Below are 23,769 nucleotides of genomic sequence, written 5' to 3' on the forward strand. Positions count from 1 at the left end.
ACTTGTACTTAATGTATTTCTTATCCCTGATGCACACCAAAGGCAGCACAGCCCAGTGAACACACTGAGAATGGGGAAAACCAGATTCTGTGTATGACCACTCTGTCTCTCTGGATTCATTCCCTCTCCCTTCAGTACAAATGAATAATGAATCTGGTCTTTCTTTCCCCTTCTGTAAGCCCTAGCAGTAATGATAGCCCTCAGGCTACAATGATCCGTGTGGAACTACTGTAAATGATGGTGAAATTAACTGCATTGAATGTCTACCAGGATTTCAAAACAAAAATGACCTCCTCATGCAGAAGGAGATGAAGAAGGTTTCTTAACACCACCTTCCTTCTGCATAATGGAAAGACACTTGCAGCCACTTGGCTCAGAAAACTATGCAAACTTCTCAGTCTCTTAGGATTTCCATTAGTCAAGGAAGGAGGGATTTACCTCTCCACACTGAGTCAAGAAGGTTCTCACCACAGAAAAGCTCCAAGTTTAGTTATCATGCTCTTCTACAAGCTAGTGGTTTTACTCTCAGTGTTGCCTTCTCTGATTTCAAAAATCTACTTCTTTCTTCACTTGAACATCTAAATTGAAACACACAAGTTGGTGAACTGAATAATTCAGTTCACCTCTGTAGTGATGAAACAACAGTGTCTCACCAGGTGCCAGCAGCTTCAATAAAGTAGGCCAAGAGCCTCACAATATGTATCAGCCTACCAGAGCCTGGTCAGAGTGTCTGGCTCTGCCAGTACAAGTATCACGGTCCAGGTTTTGGTCTATTAAAGATTGGAACACCACAAGTATCCTAAGAATTATGAGTGCATGATTTTCTACTGCTTATCACCTGCACAGTTTTATGTCCTTAGACAAACAGAATGCCACAAGGCAGCATTGGGCAGAGAGTATTCTACACTCACTCTGAAAATTTGGGAACAGTGAAGGAGGTGGAGCTGGAAACTGAAAATAAGGCTTTTTAAAATCTTTGAGAAAAAGATGTTTTTGGTCACTGAACAAGCAATTTGGAGTCATAAAAGGAATATTGAGAACTCTTTGCTTTTTAGAATCCTGAGTGTGATCTCACAGGACTGTAAATAAGTAGTAACTCCTGTGAGATTTCCAGCTGCACTATAGTGGAAGCAGTATAAGTGAAATCAGAATCCAGACCTACACTAACATTTTAATAATCCCAATAAGATATTGTGGGGAGTATGTACTCGCACCGTAACTCCACTTATCAGTTTGTTAGTAGGAAATAGACCTCACCTTGAATTCTCTCATCATAGCCTGAATGGTATGATTATGGCCCCGTAACATTTCCTTACAGTGCTTTCTCACTCAGTTCATGTATTTTCTGATAGAGTATTCTGGCTTCTTTTTGTCTCCCAATTTTGGCCATGCTGCATCATCCTACTACTGCTAATTGAAACCCCTTTTTGTTCCCCCCCCCCCCCACCGTTGCACAGTGTCTCCTTCTCTGTTTAACAGGAATCTCCTCCCTTATTCTGACTGCCTTCAGCATGTTACTGTCAATGATTTGTTGCAGTATGTTCTTCTTTACCTCCCACATTCCCCATCCTGTGCTAAGAAGATTCCCTCCACCTGTCTTCCTCCACCGTCCTTAGAAATCAGAAAATTCTCTCTGTTCCATGGATCTTTATATTCCCTTATAGATGACATCAATTTGCTTTGCTGTGCTTTTTCCAAATATGATTTGCCTTGATCATGGTGATGGGGTTGTGTTTGCATTTTGTTCAGTTTGCTTCACAGCCTTTGCTTTTATTAACATAACATTATGTGAGTTGGATAGTGTTGTGCCTTATCTGTGTAGGAAGTATAAGGAAAGCAACATCATCCAAGCATTGAAAACAGTAAGAACATGGTAAACAAATAAGTTTGATAGGGATTTTTTTCATAATAAGGTTACAGTAAAGATGACTACCTAGTTAATATCCCACTTTTTATTAAAAGAAAAATGCACGAGAAAGGGGAAGTAGTTATACACTAGAATTTTACTGTCAACTTATAGGGAAAAATATGCCTTTATTTCCCCCCCCCCTCCCCCCCCCCCCCCAAAAAAAAAAAGGAATAGAAATGACTGTTAAAGGGTTCAGATTTGCAATTATGGCATCTAAGCATATACCAGATCCTAGGTGTCCTCATGAGAGTCTGAAGTTTCATGCTGCCTTTCTCTCGATAGTAAGGCCCTTTTTTACCAGGGCATATTGTCTTATCTGGTCAAATTTTCAACTTTTTTGGAAGCCAAGGTGAAAGCTCAAACTTCTCAGCTAAAGAATATCCATTGTGTATTAAAATATCCGGGATGATTCATTCAGTCAACCCAACATCTACTCATCAGCAGGAGAACAAGCTAAGGAGGCACTATATCTTTCTCTAGCACGCCGCTCAAAATGAGGCATTCCGATCGAAAAGGCAGAATTGTTCCTTTGAGTCGAATAATTACCGGGCGCGGGGCCGGCAAAGCTGGGACGAGAGAGACCTCTAGCGGCGGCAGGGCCGCGCCGGCCCGGCACGCCTCCTCCCGCACCGCACCGCACCGCACCGCACCGCACCGCACCGCACGGCACCGCTCCGAACCGAACCGCACCGCTGCGAACCGAACCGCACGCACCGAACCGCACCGCACCGCACAGCTCCGCACCGCACCGCTGCGAACCGAACCGCACCGACCCGCCCCGCACCGACCCGCCCCGCACTGCACCGCTCCGAACCGAACCGCACCGCTGCGAACCGAACCGCACGCACCGCGCCGCACAGCACCTCACTGCTGCGAACCGCACCGCCCTGCACGCACAGCTCCGCACGCACCGCACTGCTCCCACCGCCCCGCCCCGCCCCGCACCGCACCGCACCGCACCGCACCGCACAGCTCCGCACCGAACTTCACCGCCCCTACCTCCCCGCACCACACGGCACCGCACGAACCAAACGCGCTGCTCCCCGCTGCCCGCACCGCCCCGCACAGCTCCGCACCGCTCCGCACAGCCCCGCACCGCCCGCTCCCCTCCCAGCCGCACTCCGCACCCGCACTCCGCAGCACCCCGTGCCAATCAGGGCCCTGGCCCGAAGCGGAGCCGCGTGGCCCCGCGCTCCGCACCGCGCCTGCCGCACCCCCCGAGCTCTCCGCCCTGCGGAGGGGCCGCGGTCCTCTGCGGCAATGGCCACCGGCACCCCGCTGCTGCCACAGGCTAAAGGGACAAAGGTGCCTTTCTCTCCGTTTCAGGCTTTAATTTACCGCATTCTGCAGCAGTGCACTGCGGGATGTGACACTAGAAACTAAAGTTGCTATTAATCCCATGTGATTTTTTTAAAATATAAAATATTTCAAGTCAGAGAAAATTTGGGTAGTTTTACTGCTCCTGTTACTTGAGACCCCTGACCTACTTAAGTGAGGAATTTAGAAAAATACAGGTGATGCAACTTAGGTTCTCCTCAGTAAGAAGGTGCTGTCACACCTTAGTAATTCCATATATTTATGTCCTGTTGCTTTACTTGTTTATGGGAGGTATCTTTTTTTTTTCAACTTCTTTTTCATCTTAGCAGCCCAAATGACAACTATTTGTCTCAAGGCATTTGTAGCTACAGTCACTATTGAAAGTCTCATCTCACAAAGTCTTCTTTCTTCTGGATGTACTGATCCTGTTGCTGCCATGTCTGTAAGCGTGGTGTTGTGTCCATGGGACAGCTCAGCTGTCATGCCCAATGCAGAGTTGGCACAATTAGGCCCAAAGTGTGTGAAATCTAGCAAAATGTTAATAATATTAATCAGAGCTATTTTTTGTTTTAATAAGCAGATTCAAAATAATGCAAGGGCTGAGAGAGAGAGGGGACATGCACTGTGTATTAAGCGCAGGTTATCAAAAAGAAACTTGTCTCTGGATTATGTACAGTTTCACTTGACTGAAGCTTCATGGAAGATTAAGCTTCTTTTGTTCTCTGTGCTGTTTCACATAGATCAGTTGATGATGTGCAGAATAATTTTAACCACATATTAAACAGTGGTTAATCTAAGATAAGGAGATGAGCAAATATGAAGAGTGAATAGTGTTTTTAGTGTTAATGCTAATTAGAGAAGGAGCAAGCAGTTAATCAGAAATTTAAACTCTTTGTGCAGGGTTCTCAAAAATAAAGGTTTAAAGAGAAGGCCTGTTTACTATCACAGTGTTTACCAGCCAGTCTGCCATGTGGTACACATAATTTATAAAGGAATCAATCACTCCTCTCTGATTATGGAGAATAATAACACTGAAGGGACTGATTTCTGGAGCTGCTGCAGACACGGAAAATACAATGGGCAGAAGGTGTTAAAATCCAGGACACTGTGTCAAAGAGTTTTGAGTATTAAGCTATTTGGGTAGCATTTTTAACAGGAAAAGGAGGTGGAGCTGTGGAGTTCTGCAGTATATAAAAATAACACATTGTATTCTCCCTAATTTATGGTATTTCCAAAATATTACACTTCAGACTTTTGCTGGCTTCACAGGAGACCTCTTCAGTGCCTTTTCTCTTGTAAAGATTTAATTGATCTCTTTTGAGGCTAGGAGAGATCTAACATTTTGCAGATCTAATTTTATTTTCAGCTTTTGCCTTAATCCCCTTCATACACCTTTAATTTCTTCATTTGAATTAATTAAGCTGTCCTCAGATAGATGAAGATGATGTGATTTCTCGACCCCATTCACCACACAGGTTATTCACAGTTCTTTCATGAATTTTACCCACAGTTCTCAGCAATTTGCCAAGATAACTCACTTGTTACTTGTTTGTAGGTATTTCAGCAAGCCCATGAATCGGACAGCTGGTACTTTGAAATTTGCAATGAGAGCATTTATCTTTTTCAATAGATTCCATTTTAGTAACATAAAGTTTATTCATATAGCTTTGTTTTCTAAGTGACAATAGTACATCAAGGAAACAAGTACATAGTGGTTTGGGTTAGCAAGGACACTAAAAAGAGAGTAAAACCTCAAATTTTTTAACTTTCTGTTTTCTCTTTTCTTTTGGAAGACAAGAGACAAGTTAATGGTATAGTTTATATGCTGTATTATCTCCTCTCAGCCACCTGGTTTTGTGTTTGGATCACATTTACTCTTATATGGTGTATCTTCAATTTTCATTTTTCATCCTCTAAATTTTTATTGCATGAAAACAAGTCTTATCAATCAGTTTCTTGAATATATTGCTTATGGCAGAAGAACTACAGAGTCTACTTTAGTGAATAACTTCATCATCTTTGCCTCATCATCTCTGATCAGATAGGTGTCTGGGCTACTTTTCCCCTGTAGGTGGACTCCTCTCTAAATATTATTTAGAGTATTGCTGGAGGTGGTCTACTGCAGAAATTTATTTGGCATTGCAATCTTTGTGCATAAAATATGTGCTGATCTTTTAAACATGAAAAGATTCATTGCTAGTCCTGCAAAAATGTTTAAAAATCAAGGAAAGATACCATATTGGGGAGGAGCAGGAGGAAAATGGTTAACCAAGTGTAATTTACCAATCATTCCAACAAAGAGGCACATGGTTTCAATTTTCTTACTGAAATTGAATTACTGGTTTAGAACAGGTTGGCAGGGTAAAACCGTTTCATATGTAGCCATCCAATACTCCCTCCCTTTCTTTTTCATCTCCAAGTACATGTGGCAAGTTCAGAGATTGTTTTCTGGAATTTAGGAATCCCAAACCAAAGGATTCTCTCACTGTGCTATTTTTCACACTTTTATTTTTCATTTTGTGATAATGCAAGCAGATAGAACATTGTAAACTTAAAATAACAGAGAATAATTTTTTGAGTGCTTACTTTTTGAGTGCATTTTTCTTAAATATCTATAAAGCCAAACTCTCTGTTCTTACATCCCTCAAATGAGAGCAATTTGCAAGGGAGTATACTTTTGGGGGAAATAGGTTAACCGTGTACATCATCATTACTTGAATTGTCAGGGAAAACACCTAGAAAATATTTTTATCCTTTTTATCACTATTAAAACCACCAGGCACAAATATTCCAGTGTAAAAATAAAAGAATGCCTCAGTAATCATTAAATTTATGTTAGTGTTATTGCGCACCTAAAAATATCTTTAAACATCTGGGCAATATTTTGTGGCATTCCCAAACCTCTGCTCCTCGGTCTCCCTGGTCTGTATGTGCTTCACATGCTTGCACCACAGAAGGGAGACATTTGCTTGCAAGGTGTGTGTGGCTGTTTCTGAGGCTACTGCTGTTCACCTTCACTACAGCCTCTACAGAGCTTCACTCAAGTGGACCTGGTTTTCCTTGCACCTGAGTCCACTATTGGATTTCCTGCTAAGAAGCCTGAAGACTGGCTACCAACATCTGAAATGTGGCTTCATCTCAAATTCCTGTAGCTGTTTTGCAAACAAGGTTATGCCAACACACACGGTTTCCTCTCATGAGCATGCACATACCTTCCAAATTCATGGTGGTCCTCAGACACTCGGAGCACTTGCCGAAATCCATGTCGTCCTCCTCTTGGCATTGTTGGTCTAGCTATGGCTTGCAATAAATTCTGTGGAGAGGCAAGCTGGAAGGTCCCAGAGGAGAAGGGAAAGGACTTGCAGTGAGAGTGAACTAATAGTGACAGCTGAGAAAAGACCTCCCAGCTGCATCAACAGTGACAGAATCACAGAACCATTGAACAAGCTGAGTTGGAAGGGACCCAGGATGATCATCGAATCCAACGCATGGCCCTGCACATGACATCCCCAAAAGTCACACCAAAAGCCATAGAAAGAATAGATGGAGCAAAGTCGTTACTGCACAGGCTTTATTCCCTTACCTCCCTGACTCATCATAACAGGAGACATCATGGAGAGGGTGTCTGAGCTTAGAATACAAAATCAGAATTTTTAAAGGAAATAAACAAAATAGAGTGAGGAGAAAAATAAGATCATGGTTCACAAACAATAGATTAAAAGCTGAAGAGTTATTTTTCAAATTTATTTTTTATTAATGCTACTCCTTAATATCTATATGAATAGATTTTTCTTCATAACCTACAGAGTGACTGATTATTAATTTTCACTAATTCAGTCTGGGAGCAGGAATCATTATGTCTTGGCAAACAATCACTGGCATGAAAGAAAAACTGTACAGGTGAGGTAATGCATGTGGGAACAGACAATTGGCTCAATTATGTTTTTATAATCCATATAAAACTTGGGAATTACAAATACCACTGTAGAAACTGGGACTGTGAACTAATTTCCAAATGAAAAAAGTGACGAACAATTTTGTGACCAATTAATCCAAGTGTTTTGTTCTAACAGATATTATTATTTTCCCAGGTAGATTTAACAATATGAAAAGATGAACAAAATTACTTTTGTAATAGCATACATCCTTAACCTGATGGATAACATCTCTTATTTACTTCATCTAATACTTCATTAACTTAATGAATGCTTCCAAGTTCCAAAAATTAATACTTCCCAGGATTAAAGTCTTTTAGACAAAGGATCTGAGAACAAAAATGAGCAAGTACATTGAAACTAAGAGAGGAAATCAAACAGAAGGGTAAGGAATAGAAGCCATAATGCAGGTTGCTCTCCTACAGCTGGTTCCATGAGCTGCTGCTGTCACCCTAATGCTTTGTCTGACTTGGGTTTGTCTCCTCCTAATTTTTAAGTATTAGAAAGTAATTTTATCCTTAGCTAGAAGACTGCATTTCTAGCCAATCCTGACAACGACTATTATTTCTGTTGATTTCTGTAGACATCTGGAATTATTGAAAAATTCATGGATCTTTATACAGGTATATTTAATTTTTTTACTGTATTATAAAGCTTCCCCTGTGGTAACAGAAAACAAAATTATTCATAAATATAAATTATGGTGTATTTTAGTGAAACTCAGAAACCTTAGTTATATATATACTTTGAAAACCTTGAAGAGGATATTCTCCCTAAAGGTGGAATGAGTACTTATTTTTTAACAAAATGCATTTTCAGCAGCACTTTCTAAATTTAAATACACTCTATAATCAATTTGAACTGTGATGTGTGCAAATGTAAATAGAATTAAATCTCATAAAAAAAACTGTCTTTGGTTCATGAAAAGTCCTGTTCATGAATGAGAAGATACAGACAAATGAAATGCTGAATTGGAAGCATGAGCAATTCAAAATCTGCCTTCCAGACTGACCCACAGACGCAAAGTTCTGCTCTGGGACCCTTAGAGGGAAATTTGCCACTTGTCCTATTACAATCATGAGTACTCTTATTTTCCAGCTTTTACTGAACATGTTGAAGATACTCATGAGCTGTTTTGGCAGACACTCATTGATGCAGTTTAAGTCTTCTGTTAGCTATAGTCTTTAGTCATTTTAGTACACTGAGAACTGATATCCAAGTCTGTCAGTCCCATTTTGCATTACAAATCATTTGTAGTTTTATAACTGTCATTTCCAAGGACATCTGGAAAAGATGGATTTATGAAAGGTTATCATGCATTCTAAGGAGGCCAGGAATTAGCATGACTTTGTAAAGGTTCTTGTAAATTGAGCAGCAGCCATCACTGGCAATAAGCTGTTTTCTGCTCCAGTCAAGTATCTTTATTTAAATATTAAGGAAGAGGTGTGACCTTTGGCCTTAAAGATGACTATGATACAGCAATAGCACAATCTATTAGCTGTCAATGAAGTATTATGGCCCTGGCTCTCTCAAGACACCTATTTGTGGACAGTGTTATAATAACCCTTCCATTAGGCATCCCCAAGGCAAATAACCTTGGCTTTAACAGAGTCAGTTTAAAATTCCTTGGAGTAACATTAAGAGAATATCTGGTTTGTGTCAGTTTAGGATCAACTACCAGCATTAGTCCCATTCTGTAAATTGTAAGTAGCTGTGGATTTATTAGAATTTTTTTATACATGCCCACAGGTAAATATTAAATACAAAGAATGTGAAATCTCCTATTGCTTTCTACTTCCTACATGGAATATATATAGGTTAATGGACATCTGACAGGTTGGAGCATTTTAAAACGGGATCCATTTTCTACTGTATATATTTAATTTCTTTTGTTGATGAAAATTACACAGTGCCACTAAAATTAAATTGCACTAAAAAAAAAAAAAAGAAATAGAACAGTAAAAGCAATAAAAAGTAGTCTAGATAACATTCCTGTGAGTTGATATGTTCTGCTATATAAATTGTTAGGTACAATAGGATTAGAGTACTATCAAAAAAGCCAAGGAATTTTCACATGTCGTGTCTTGTTTGTCTCTGCTGCATTTTGATAGCAAGGTGTCAGTTTATTTAATACTCAATGTTCAGATCAAGACAAAGTATTTTCAAACTTACATGGGATGTTCAGAACAAGCCTTTTCCTCATGTCTCCTTTGTTGCTTAGACAAAATAAACCTGATTATTCCCCCTTCATTATCAGCTGAACACCCTTAAAAATTACAAGATATTCTATCCATATATAAATCTGCTAAGGTTGTGCTTTGCACCTTGTGCAAAAGAACATCTCTAAAGTTGCCTTTCCTTGGAGGTAACAATCAAGGTAAACTCCATTTAAATATTTTGAAAAATTAGAAGTACATGCAAATAGTAAAAAAAGAAAAAAAACCACTAAAAATCCTATTAACATTTCAAATATTTTGGCCAGTATCCTGGCTATAGTGTTTCTTCTGAATCCAGCTTTAATATCTTACACAAATGGCATTTGAAGCACAAACAACTGAATGTGCTTGCAGTTCTGAAATCAGAAGCTTGTCTGGTTCTGTAAGTATAGCTTCTGTAAAACTTCATTTTCTGTTTATTTTTAGCAGTGGAATATAATTCCTTAGACAGGAATAAAAGCATTCATGTGGTGGGGAACCACATGAGCTGTCCCCCCAGCAAGATTTAGTGCCTCCACGTCACCTGCCTGTCCCCAGAAGAGCTTTGATGGAGCCAAGACAGTAATGGATCCCCTCCAGCCACAACCCCCAGGAGTCCTCTGCTCAAGGAAGGTTTACACATTGCAGAAGAAGAAAGCACCTGAATTAAAATAACTCAGTGCTAAATTGGCCAGTTCTCTCTGCTAGTTTTGAAGAGTCCCCTCACCACCTGCAGTTCTTGACCTCCTTAGAGGGTTTTGCAGGAGGAAGACGAATAAAGGGAAAAAAAAAACTGTGGAGGCAATAGCCTACCATGCTGTGATCCATCTTCTAATGGGTGCATTGGGATTTATCCCCTTTCCTGACAAAGGCAGACAAGACAACTTGTACTTGTACATGGGTCAAGACTGGAAACACTCAAAACTGTCAGTGCAGATTCATGCTACAGCCAAGAATATTTGGCTCTTTTACAAGGACCATCACTATGGGCAACATGGCCTTCAGGATTAATATTTTCAGCCTGGGAGCTCTGCTTCCCCCCAACAGGTCGTGGCATGGTATACAGTCCCTGCAAGACACAGAAGATCATGAATCAGACTGGACAATTCAAAAATGTTCAGCAGGTATTTTGACCTTGACATTCTCAGAGGTAAAAGCTGCAGGTCCAAAAAGTACAGCACTGTCAAAGATGCGCTCACCTTTCTTGTGACTCTGACAAGCTTGTCACAAACCAGTGTTAGGGAGCTCCACACAGTTACAAAGCAAACAGTTAAGTTGAGGATTGCAGCAGTTGTTTTCAAGTGCTCAGTTCTCACATATTGCACACCATGAAGGCAATTTTCGCTCTCAATAAAGGGCACTTGACTTTTGGTTCATTCTCCCTTTAGCACTCCTCTTGCACTGATATTGGATACAAAGCCATTTTCTTTCATAGGGCAATACCTGGCAGAATCTAGGATGTAATTTAAGGGGCTCTATTGATATCATAAATTACAACAAGTCTGCTGAAGCAGTTTATGAATGGCAGTAAAAACCTGAAACTGAACTGCATCATTAGAATCATCCATTGCATACATGTATTATTATTTATAATACAGACCTAAGTATCCCTGCATTTTATAGACAAAGGAGATAATGCAGGACCTTGCACTAAATGGGAACAGGGCTTCCACAGCCTTCTTGATAGCAGATGTGCTCTAATAATGAAATAGAAAAGTGATGTAACTTTATGAAGTTAGTTCATAAATGAGAAAAGAATCAAGGCTTGGAAAGTGTGATACTGCTGCAAGGTTTTTTATAAGATCAGTTCCTTGTGCTGCTCTCTGAGTAACACCTTAGCTCCACATATCAGCAGACTGAATTTGAGGGGGACACTTAGGATCTTAATTATTGCTGTACACAAGATCTGTGTCCATATTTTTCCATATATTCCAGAAGTCTGATTTGGCTGTAAATCACATCACTGTCTCTGTTTCTCCTTTTAAATTATTTGGCTGCTACTGGCATCTAGCATAAACACTTTTACCATATAGTTAAGCAAAGAAAGAAAGAAAATTAAAAAGCTACCATCACACTGAATGAATAGTCCTGAATCACTTGGTCTCAGTTTGCTTGAGAACTTAGTTCTCCAAAATGAAGTAATTCAGAGCCTGTATTCAAACTTCAGACATCTGCTTCAGGAAATTGGCTTTGAAGGGGAAAGTCCAAATAGGCACATTTTTGCAAATATGTTAGTGTGTAATTTACTTAATTCTCTGTGTTACTTCACTGTTCAGAACAGGACATGAGGCTGATGGTGGCAGTAATAATCATATTTTTCTTAACTATCCAAAAAATAATTTTGAGCATGCAAGCATGAACGCTTATTTAGAAGGAAATCCTCAGTTAAGCCAACATGCGCTTGATGAAAATCTGGTCCCACCAGCAAGGTTAACAAGCCATGAGCACCTCCTAGCAACAATAAGAGTGCCTGAAGCCAACAACCATCCAGTTTGGGACTTCAGGGGTCTGAGGGAACCAAATCTATTTCTTACTGGCTTTCAATACACTGAGCATCAAAACTAAATTAGCTCTTCTGAAGCAACAAGGCTTAAAGGGCAAATATGTTTATTTTACTCCCATGCTTGGTAATTTTAAGATCAAAATATATAAAAACCCAATCTGGCCTTTTGAAATAATCACATAAATACTTGCCACCAGTAATGTATTCACATTCTTGCAGAGCTACCAACATGTTAAAGCACTGACTGGTCTGGCAGGTTCACCTGGAGCTGCAGCTGCTCCCTGAGAAGCAGAAGGAGCTGATGCTCCTCACACTTCCACCAGCCTTTTGGGGAGGAAGAACAGTGAAGAAGGGAGGGGAGAATATTTTTTATCTTTCAGAGTAAGGCACAGTTTGAAGAGGGAGAGAATAATATGAGAGGTGGGCAAGAAAGGGTACTCATAACTTACCCTACTGAAAGCTGCAAATACACTGAAATAAGCTCCCCTCTTTTCTTTTGGGAAGGGAAAGGTTCTGCCAGAGCCCAGCCTGGTACTCCTCTGCCTGCTTCTCAGGATGATATTTGCCCTTGAGCAGAGATCTTCCTTTGGGTGTACCGAATCCCATTTGTGACATTTTGGGATCAAGGATGTATCTTCCTTTGTTTTCTATGCTCCTTAACTTCAGTTGTCTCATGTTTTGCTTTCACTTGCCTGAAGGATTCTCTGCCCACTGCAAAAGAGCAAGTCAAATTTAAAGTAATTTGGAGTTTAAATTTCCAAGTAGAGACACTGTCCCTTGGGTGCTTATTGCAGGAGCCAGTTCTCTGGTCCATGCTTAAAATTGACCATCCTTACTTTACTTTGCAGTAAGACTAAATTGCTTTTTGTCAGTTTGTTTTTATAGCAAGCTAGCTCTGTATATTACCTGTTCTACAGTAGAAACTATTTTCCAGAGGAAATGATGGAATGGTATTTCTGCAATTAGTTTTGTTATTGCCTTTATTTTCCAAGTGGCTCTGTAGAAATACAATTTTATTTATTTTTGTGAGGTTCCTCTCCCTAATGACACGAGGTGCCCATGTCACAGAAAAATTAATTGATAAAAGGATATTATGTTAAGTACTTTTAAGGTTGTCACATTATGTTTTGAAAAGAAACATTTCCTTTAACTCAACCTACTCCTGGAATAGTATAATAAAATACTTTAGCTCACATATTTTTATCAAATTCTGAGTATGAAACTTAAACAGTTTTGAATCTTTGGGAACTGAACTCAAGCCCATTAGAAGTAAATTCAATGTGCAAACATGTTTTTTCAGTAAAATGCTTAAAAATAAAAACCAACCAAAACTCCTGTTAACCACCCTTAACAAAATTAATGTTTTCAGAGGGTTTGTAGGAGGGAGTGCTCTTGGTCTGAGATTTTGGCTGCCCTCTTGTTCAAATCTCCTTGGGCTCAGAAGTCTGGGAGGTCTGCAGAAGAGCTCAACTATGTTGCCAAATCCTGGCTTGTATCATGGGCCAATACCAGATTGTGTAATGTCTGTATTATACTTGCAGATTTTGAACCTGTTGGATGTCAGCAGGATTGAAAAGTGACCCAGCTCTGGATTTGAGGCAGGATTATTCGGAGCCCTGTCACCAGCCATCTGAAGGAGAAATCCAGATGGAAAGTGAGACAGGGAGGAGATGTCCTTTCCTGGAGAGATGGGACCGTGGGCTCACCACCAGAGGCTTGTTTCATTTGAACCTTCTGACAGTGGGACTGGTTGCACAATGGAGCAAATGCTGTCCCTGATGCCTCAGTTTCACAGACATGTGGTCCTGAGACATACCAGAGGTATGATTTTGTGGTGATTCAGGCCACATAAATGTTACATTCTAGAATTCTAGAAGCCTGAAAGTAAATTTCTAATCCAAGCAGTATGTTTTAATAATTCAAAAGCACTTTGAAGAGCCATTACTTTTTGAATGGTTCCTCTTTTGCAAGCAAAACATCCATCTAGAAATATTTATGCATTGATTCCAGGAAATTAATAGATGTGATATGACTTGAATCAAGGTCCTTCACAGAAAACACTGTTTATTGCCTCCTTTCATGCAGATGAGTGTTTCCAGCAGTAATGTGGCTGCTAATCACAGCAATCTGTGGTGTGTAGCTTTCTTGACAACCTAGCATTAAAAAACAAAATCCAAAAAGCTCCACAAAATTTCAGTAACTGAAAATTAACATCTTAAGTCCCTCCTGGAAATCAACAGGAAAAGGTCTCAAGTCTATGTCGAGGTGCTAATGCAAGGACTGATAGGCTTTCTAAGGAGGCAAGACAATTAAGATAATTTGCCAGTGAAATCTTTTGAGATTCAACCCTGATATATGCTGCTGTAAAATAGGAAAGTAAATATAAGAGTCAGGAAACTTCATGGCAGGTAAGGATGCCAACATCTTAAAGTGAATGAATTAAATGAATGTATTAAACACAATCTTAGCACCTAAGTACATATGCTTAGACACAGGGATCTTATTTGGGCAGGAAAATGCAGTTTGGAGAGATGAGATTTTATATCTCAGTGACATTTGAAAAAAACCTCACTGGTTATTTCTATGATTTGAGGCATTTCTCCTTCTTATACAAAGTGTTCTCTTGAACTCATAAGCATATGAATCTCTTTGACTATACTACTGTTTAATCTGTCTGTTCATAACTCAGCTTCTTATTCCATTATAATGCTTGAATGATTCACATGCAGTGTTTCCAATCCACTTTTCCTATCTTGTGAAACTTTTTAACGAAATGTTAGCATTTGCAGGCACCAGATGTTTTGACATAAGGAGAAGCAATATGTAAATTTTAATCCATGGTAGGAACAATAGCCTGGAGGCACCTTCTTCTTATTACATGAATCATATACTTAACCACAATGTGGTGGATTATATCAAAATCATCACCACTCTGAATATAGAACACTTGTCTTGTGGTTGCCAATTAATGAAACTGGTATATATTTAACTTGATGGGTACCAGTGATTTAACCAATAAGCCTTGGCATACTTCACTGCTGCAATCTCCTTTATAATTAGACTTTTGATCTGATTATTACACAACTTCATACATTTTCCTCTAATCTCCCATTGGCTGTCACCACAAATGATGCTGACATTAAATCTGTTTGTCTGTCATTGCAAACATCACTACTTTTAATCAAGCTGTGTATCACATAGGGCTTTTACAATCTCTGAAATAACTTCGGATTTTATTTTCTGTCGTTGTTTATTTAATCAATAGTCTCTGAGTCCTAAACAGGATAAGCATTGGCTTTCACAAAGCAAAGTGGGGGCTTTCAGTCCCTTCACAAAGGAGCTGAGTACCTTTTATGGTCAAATCCTAAGTACATAATAAATATGGAAAAAAGCAAAGCTTCTTCCATAGATAATCACTGAACTTTAAATAATATTTATAATAATATTCAATTTTAATACTGATAGGGGTGTCTCAATTATTTGAAAAAATAAAGAGACTGAAGAAATGTTTAGTACAAATAAAATGTTTCTCTGATGTACACAAAAAATGTGCACTGTTTTACATGAAATAATAAACTATTAAAAAACTAGTTGAAATTTGTATTCCTAGTCAACAACTCTTACATCATTTCATGCACAGAAACCACCAAATATCTTCTAAAGAAGGCAGCACTTTTGATATTATAAATTCAAAATGAAATCTGAATCCTTAACTAACTTCCTTAAGTGAGTATCTTTAAGTGCCAAATGTACCTAATTATCAGCTTTAAAAAATGTTTTACATCTTAAAATACAATATTCTGTTTATCCTAGATTGTCTGGGGAACATCTAGTACATTAAAAGGTTTTTGTAGAGCTTCTTAGTGATTTAACTGATATCATCATGCCTGCTAGCAATTTTGCAACATTCTGAAAACACTTTCCATAAATCAAAGCCTTAGCAGCAGGAATAAGCAGATGGCAGGAGACCATATTAAAGAATGTATCAATTATTTTTATTAATGGGATGCTACTGGATCATGATGTATCATAATAGACTAAATGTTTAGCTGTTGTGAAGTATTTTGTCTGTTAGGTATCTCAGATGTTCTTACTGGATGTTACTAGATTGCCTTTTGGTGGCATTTTTGAGGGTCTGGACAGGGAAGTTTCACAAGGGACATGAAAAAGATGTTTTCATTTCAGTCCTTTAATTATATTCATACAATAAACATAAAATGCCCGCAAGTATAAAATGTAATTGTAAAAAGATTGCATATATAGTGCGTAATAAAGTACATTCTGTCTGCATACAATGACTTAGAAAACAAGATACTATATGGTTAACAATGAAAAATAGCAATTATTATAAAAATATTCTACAGTCTCATAATAGCAATGTAAATGCCTTTACTTACTTATCTAAGAGACTTAACATAATTTTAAATTACAATAATTTTACATCTTCCATTTATATATACAGTTCTATTAAATTCAGAAAGCATTATAATATCAATGTTCTTATTAAGATTAAGCAACTGAATTATATTTCATTATTTTATTATATAAAGCAACTGTGTTTCTGTTTGTTAAAACTGTTTGCACTTACTGTACCTTTTCATACTATCATGCTGTGCACAATGAAATAATTTAGTTTTATTTTCTTAGTATAGCATCTATATCCATGTCATGAATTAAACAGGATGTTAATATTTCAACTCCCTTTCCTTTTGTGTAATTATCAGTCTGCTGTTTTGTGGATTCTGTAGGAATATGTCCACCAGCTTTGAACAGCTGTTACTGAAAACAAGTAATACCTTTTCATTTAATACATCTTGACAAAAATAGCCAGCTCTTCTACCCCCTGCCCTGCTTGAGGCCCAGATCTGCAAGACTTCAAGTTCTTTTCTAGGCCCAGAGCCAGAGGCATATTATGCATCTCTTTCATGAGATTTCACTAAACAGATCTCTGCTGGAAATAACTAAAAGTTTTATTTTTCTTGCACCACAACTCAGCCCAATATAACTTGCATGGACAGCAAAGAAATTCTGCCTGACAGAAAATGTCAGGATTTGGCCCTGTAGTTACGAAATCCCTTTCCTCTGCAGAAGTTGGTGGGACTGGGCTTGGCTCTGCCCTAGAAGTCCTCTCAGGTTCACAGCATGGTTTCCAAGCCTGTGGTGGGAGAGGGAGTGTTTATTTCAGAAAGTCTGGGATGTGACTACCAGCACACGCACCTCCTAGATACCTTCAGCAGCATCTCTTAATTCCCAGGATGTCCTAGTCTGGTTTTGCAGTCTGTACCACCATTTAATTTCAAGGGTGAGCCTTTAATCCAGGTTATAATTATTAGTTGAAATACTAATTATGGTGACTTCCTACTAGAGAAAAACGCAATTTTGGTGAAATACCATTGCCATAGTAAACACCTAGGAGGGTTGATGCATTTATTGTTTTGGGCAAGGGAGCTGGGGGTTTTGTGTGCAGGAAGACAGCCTGAATATGTTTAATGATAGATGCAGTACAGTGCCTTGCAAAATGAGCATTGACTATCTTAAGTTTCACTTGCAAGAACAGAGAGAAAAATTCTGGTGCCTTAGACTGAAGCAATTGTCAGAAGAATGAAAATCAACTTTAAAAAATTTAATGGATGCACTATAATGTTTTTTTAGAACAGTGCTTATAAAAGTGATGAAATTCAGGATGTTATTTAAAGTCAGTATAGTTCAGAAGTATGGTCTAACTCACATGTAAAAGTTCAATGGGAAAATCATGTAATACATTCATATTTAATTTCTTTTTCTCCATTATGAGCAACCCACACTGGTGTATTTAAAACTAATGTAGTAGAAACTGCAGTACAGGGAAAAATGGCATTTGATGTTAACCAAATAACCCTTCCTTTCATCTGCTGAAATGGACAATACTCATCCTAGACTAGACATAATATGGGCATAAAGGTTGCTTTTAATTCATCATATTTTATATTCAGATGTCAATATTAGCAATTGTCTTTGACAAAACTATAACAAAGTGGTTCCTCTTTTAATTAGCCCAATTAAAATGGCAGTCACTCCTATATCCTGTTATCTTTGGTTAATACTTGTTTGTCTTTCTGATATGCTACAAAAACAAAAAAAAGAAAAAGTGCAAAAAAACCAGAAAAAAACAAAAAACAAAAACAAAACAAAAAAACCCTCACCCCAAAATAAAAAAGCTAAACAAAACCAAACAAACAAATAAAAATACAAACAAAAACACCAAACCAAAACAAAAGAAAATTACCAGAACATGTCTGTTTTCTGTTTTTTTATCTATGAAGTGTGAGGGTATCAAAGCCTCTTCTAATCGTCAGGTCTGTGCTTACACATCACCTTACATCCAAGTAGTTTGCACAAACTCATAGAAAACCTTGAGATTCCTAAAATTATAAATATCCTTGTGAAATTGGAAACACCATCATCTTTCATGGCCATCTGTGATTTATCATCCAGCTACTGATTTTCCAATTATGAAACTCTTGTGACACTGCCAGGGTTGGTCAGGCATGTGCTATGGCCTGGCAGGAGCACAAACCTCACAAGGACTGCTAGGAGGAGCCAGGTACCAATTACAAAAGAGGCAATGGTAAGAAACAATTGCTCTGGTTTTGGATAGTATGTTTTTAAAAACTTAAAATGTTCATGCAAAAAGTAATCCACAGATCTCTTACTATTTCCAAACCTGTGACACTTCTGAAGTGAGACAGACTCAGTGACAGCAAAATGAATACACATTTTTGAAACATATTTTGAATCATTACAGAACTCCTGTGGTGGTTTCAGCTGGGGTAGAGTTAATTTTCTTCACAGTGGCTAGTGTGGGGCTGTATTTTGGATTTGTGCTGGACAGATATGTTTTTGTTGGTGCTGATCAGGGCTTACACAGAGCCAAGGCCTTTTCTGCTTTTCGTACTGACACACTGGCAAGGAAGCTGGGGGTGCATGGGGGGTTGGGAGGAGACACAGCCAGGACAGGTGACCCCAACTGACCAAGGGATATTCCACACCATATCAAATCATGCTCAGTATATAAAGTGGGGAGGAGGAGAAAGGGGGGATGTTTGGAGTGATGGCATTTGACATCCCAAGTCACCATTACGTGTGATGGGGCTCTGCTCTCCTGGAGATGGTGGAACATCTGCCTGCCCACAGGAAGCAGTGACCTAATTCCTTGTTTTGCCTCACTTGTGTGCATGGCTTTTGCTTTTTCTATTAAACTGTCTTTACCTCAACCCAAGAGCCTTCCAGATTTTGTCCTTCCAATTCTCTCTCCGGTCACTCTGGCCAGGCAGTGACTGAGTGGCTGCTTGAGGCTTGGTTGCCGCCTGGGGTTAATCCATAACTACTCCCTAATGTGATCTTTTGGCTTTGATTGAGGAAGAGCTATGAAGAACTTGTTCCAGTTTATTTTCCTATGTTTTAATATTACAACTGGAATGATTGCACTTAATGTTCTTTAGGAGTGTACATCACTCTCCAGAATTTCACTATGTATAGAAGTGAGTTTTCTGGATGCCCTCTCAAAGTAAGCTGGTTATGAGAGGTAGTGCATCACATCAGTTTCTGAGTATTGCCTTCAGTTTGACAAGTCTTCCTTTCAAGCTTTTCTGCAGGGAGTCCAAAGGCAAATATTAAATTAAATTCTTGTTGTTTAGAGTTCATGCAATGGGAATCTTGTAATTTCCCTCTGCTTCCAAATGGATCAAAAGCACATGTACAGATAGAGTCCCTTTGCAAAAACCTCATTGTGCTGCCAAAGGACACTGAAAGTGTCATCCAGCAGCCCAGTATTGTATCTGAAATCCAATTTCTTCCATATAAAAAAGGACACCGTTTGAATATTCTTGGAATAAATAGCCGACATAGCACTGTCACAAGTAGTGCTTGTTTTAAATTGTGCTAAGTGTAACGTGGAGTGTCTGTGCTGTCTTGTATATCCACACAGTCTTTCTGCTGCAATGCTGTGTCTTTTTCTGTCTGAGTTCATTTGAATCACTGTCATTGTGTTAGTTTCCATTTTTCTTCTGTGTCCTTAAAATAGATACTTAAAAGATGTTCTTTTCCTACAAATGAAATGAAAAAAACCTAAAGGCATTCCACAGAAAGCTTAATGGATTTTCTCCTTTTAAAGAGAAGCCCACACAGTTTAAACTTCATGCTTCTGTGAAAGCATTACAATCTGATGTTTTAAGATTTTAAAACCTGTAACATCTCTACAGTTCCCAGCTTAAATAGTTCTCTGTTGCTTCACATTTTGTAGAATTTTTGTTATAAAAAAATAAAGAAATTAGCAAATTACTAAATCTCATATTTGTAGCAGAGAAACATGTGAGCAGATTGAAAAGAGTTTGAATACAGTTTTGCAACATGGGTATTCCTTTAGGGGTAACCATTTTCATAGTACTGATAAAAGTCATGAAGTGATAGTAAAAATATTCCCAGTGAAGAGAGATTTATGCAAATGTTGGCTGTGAACAGAGGGTGAATTTGGGGCAGAGTGATATGGGTTCATGTCCATCTTATTTTCTTCTGAAGTGAGGGCTGATTGAAATCCTTGTCATGTAGTAAAAATCAATGTAAAAATCACATTGATTTTTACAGTGTCTCTCCTTATAGGTATTTAAAATAAGAGCAACCACGCTTACATTTAACTAAGTCCTTTAACAAGTGTTTCGAGAAGTATGAGACCCTTTCTGCTTTTATAAATCATCTCCATCATCTGTGCTAAAGCTGCTTCTCCTGCTGCTCTCTTTTGATGCAGCTGGAGATGTGGAGGACAAGAGTGGGTCTGTTCCAAATGGTGACACTGTGTCGTCCAATAAAATTTCCTCTAGTCGTTGTTCTTCTTTTAAAGCTGCGCTGAAGGACAAATCCGTGAAGTGAGAAAGGGGATCAGAAAAGGCTGTAGATCCATCGCAGACATCAGAATTTTGTCCATGTACCAGAGGCATTTGTTGAGAGTAGTCTAGAGAGTTCTCCTCTGGATAAGACTGTTGCTTGATGACTTGTGCAGCTAAATCGACAGCACTGAGCGAAGACATGACTGGAAGGCCATGTGCACGTGCCTGGATCTCCAATTCCTAACATTTCAGACAAAAATAATCAGACAACAATTTCAAAAGAGAAAAGAGTCTCTTCAGAACAATTGCAGAAAGTATACAAATCATGCATGAAAATTTATTATACCTGTTGCCTAGTTGTGAGATTAAATTTTAAAATACTAATTTTTTTATCGAAGAAAATTTGTCAAGTGCTTTTATATTTCTTTCTGTCATTAAGCAACTATTCTAGAGCAGAAGAGGTAGGACAGCCTCTCTAAAACCATTGCACACTGAATCCAATGAAGGTAGCAGCAAAATGTTGCAGCTTGATAGTTCATTATAAAACTGTTGTCTAGAGAAAAAAAAGATCCTTTACTTGATAATGCTTATATTATACAGATACATAAGTAAATCAACATATGTAAGATGATTGGTTTTATGCTAATCTACCTATCTACCCATCCCATTTCCATAGGTGTCTATCTATATTAGAATCTTGCTTTTTAAGCCATGAAGGGCTATATTCTACCTCTTAGTGTAAAAAGAAGATATCACATAAAATAGTCTTACAGGGGAGAGTAATGCATTAAATAGTTTGAAAGGGAAAATTAAAATACTGAAGGAAACTTTGTGACCAGTATTGATTTTTGGCTGCAGGAATATGCTTATTTCCTTTTTTTTTGTCTTTATTTCTAACACATGCATAATGGAACTGTTTGTACAAATACTTTATTACTTTTCCACTAGTTAGTTTATGCAAAGTATAATTATCAAAGAAATTTCCTAGAAATCTAAAGAATACCCCCTCCCCAATATACACAGAAATACAAAGGCAAAGTCAATTTATTTTTAATAAACGTAATTTGAGGAAAAATTATATAGATTAACAAAATTTAATGGGGGATAAGTACTGAGAAAGCTTTGTAGTTCATGGCAACGCTTATACAAACCTGAATTCGGAGCAGAAGTCTTCTGTTAGCATGCTCTAATTTCTTCTGCCTGTGTTCTAATTCTCTGGCTCTCTGTTGTTCTTTTTGTAGCCACTTGATGTACTCCACCGATGCTTTTAAAATAGTTCCTTTGTTCCAGCGCATATCACTGCAGAATGTAGAGATAACCTTTTCACAATTGTGCATGTCAGCAGAATTCATAAGAACTTACAAAATCTTTTACATTAATATGAAATAATGATTTACATGACTATTATTCACTCTTAGATATTATTGCTTCTGAATGGAAATTTTAATAGAATAGTTAAGAAGCCCTTATATAGTAAAATTAATCCCAGAATGAAAATAAGTGTCAAAAGAAAGTAATAAAGTGACTTTTTGTGGGAGAGCTAAATGCAATATCATGATTCTACCATTACAGTTTTTATATTTTTAGTGAAAATTGCTTTTATTATTAACTCTGAGATTAAAATCTATGTGCAGTATTTCTGCATTAATGAACTAGGAAATATACATTACTGAGGACTTAAGCCTAAATTTTTAAAGATCATTTTGAATATACTACTTCTTTTACCTGACTCTACTAATGAGGTTGCTTTTATGCTTGTAGAGAAAAAATGATCTGTGCTGAATGCCACTCCTCATTGATGACAGACCAGAAAAATCACATTTTCATAACCCTAATGACTAGGGAATGACAAAAATCATGTCCAAAAATCTTGAAACAATTTAAAACACAAGTTAAAATCTATAGCTACATGCAGATCCCAACTCAAAATAAAAGCTTTGTAAAACAATTAGATTAAATCTGTGCATCATTCAGGAAATCATGGCTGTAAGTTCCACCTTACAAGCAGCCTCACTAGCAACAGAACACTTGTTCAAATTAAACTGTCCAAGACTTTCATGTAACCATTTATCAATCATACATTCCTTTAAGTAAGGTCTTGGAACAATAATTAATTTTGTTAAAAATTTTTAATTTCTAATAAATTTCAGTATTTTATGATACACGATGGGTTCACTGCATTAAATATACAGTTAAATGGGCTCTATCCAAACTATCTACTTCACTGCAAGTTGCTTCGACTGAGCAGAAGGTTGGTCAAGCTTCTGGTCCCAAACCAACACAAAGCTGTTTTAAGAGCAAGTAAGAATCTGATGTTGGGAGGGACAAGCATTTTTTCAATACCTCTTCCAAAGACATATATTTACATGCTGTCATTTATGGAGAAAAAAAATATGCCCAGCTATTATCACTTTCCCTTATTCATAAAATCATAGAATATGCTGAGTTGGAAAGCAGCCACCATCCAACTCCTGGCCTTACACAGGACACCCCAAGTCACACCACGTGCCTGAGAGCATTGTCCAAACACTAGAACTCTGCCAGGCATGGAGCTATAACCACTTCCCTGGAGAACCTGTTTCCAGTGCTCAGCTACCCACTGGGTGAAAACCTTTTCCTGATTTCCAACCTAACCCTCCCGTGACTCAGCCTCATGTCATTTTCTTGAGTCCCATCACTGGTCACGAGAGTGAAGAGATCAGTGCCTGCCCCTGCACTTCCCCTCATGAGGCTGAGCACCTTTAGAGATTTCTGCAGTTATTTATCTCCTGAAGGTATAGTGCAAAAGCCAGGCAGGTACAGGATTTAGGGACCCAGACCACCCAGATTCTCCAGATGCTTTACTATGGACAAAACTTTATGGAGCTGATAACTTTAAAACACCAAGAAGCAAATGCAAAATTAGTTGTGATAAAGTATCACAGTGTTTAACCATGCCACAGAATTCAGATAATTTTCTAGAGATTTGGGAGTAACATTTTTTTGGGTGATCCAAGAGTGCTCAAATTCAACTGTCAGTTATTTCTGGACAACACACAAACTGTGAGGC

At 38.3% G+C, this 23,769-nt stretch overlaps 1 protein-coding gene across 1 annotated transcript in view; it reads right to left on the reverse strand.

Moving 5' to 3' along the window:
• Nucleotides 1-20,579: 20,579 nt before the first annotated feature.
• TFEC (transcription factor EC) overlaps nt 20,580-23,769 on the reverse strand; it is an 87,660-nt gene continuing 84,470 nt past the window's right edge. Inside the window, exons 7-8 of the mRNA XM_066550077.1 lie at nt 21,872-22,019; nt 20,580-20,960 (exon numbers count right to left, since the gene is read on the reverse strand). Coding sequence (XP_066406174.1) covers nt 20,580-20,960; nt 21,872-22,019 — 529 coding nt within the window. The remainder of the gene's footprint in view (nt 20,961-21,871; nt 22,020-23,769) is intronic.

Source organism: Molothrus aeneus, chromosome 5 (assembly GCF_037042795.1).
Source record: "Molothrus aeneus isolate 106 chromosome 5, BPBGC_Maene_1.0, whole genome shotgun sequence".
Taxonomy (NCBI): Eukaryota; Metazoa; Chordata; class Aves; order Passeriformes; family Icteridae; genus Molothrus; species Molothrus aeneus.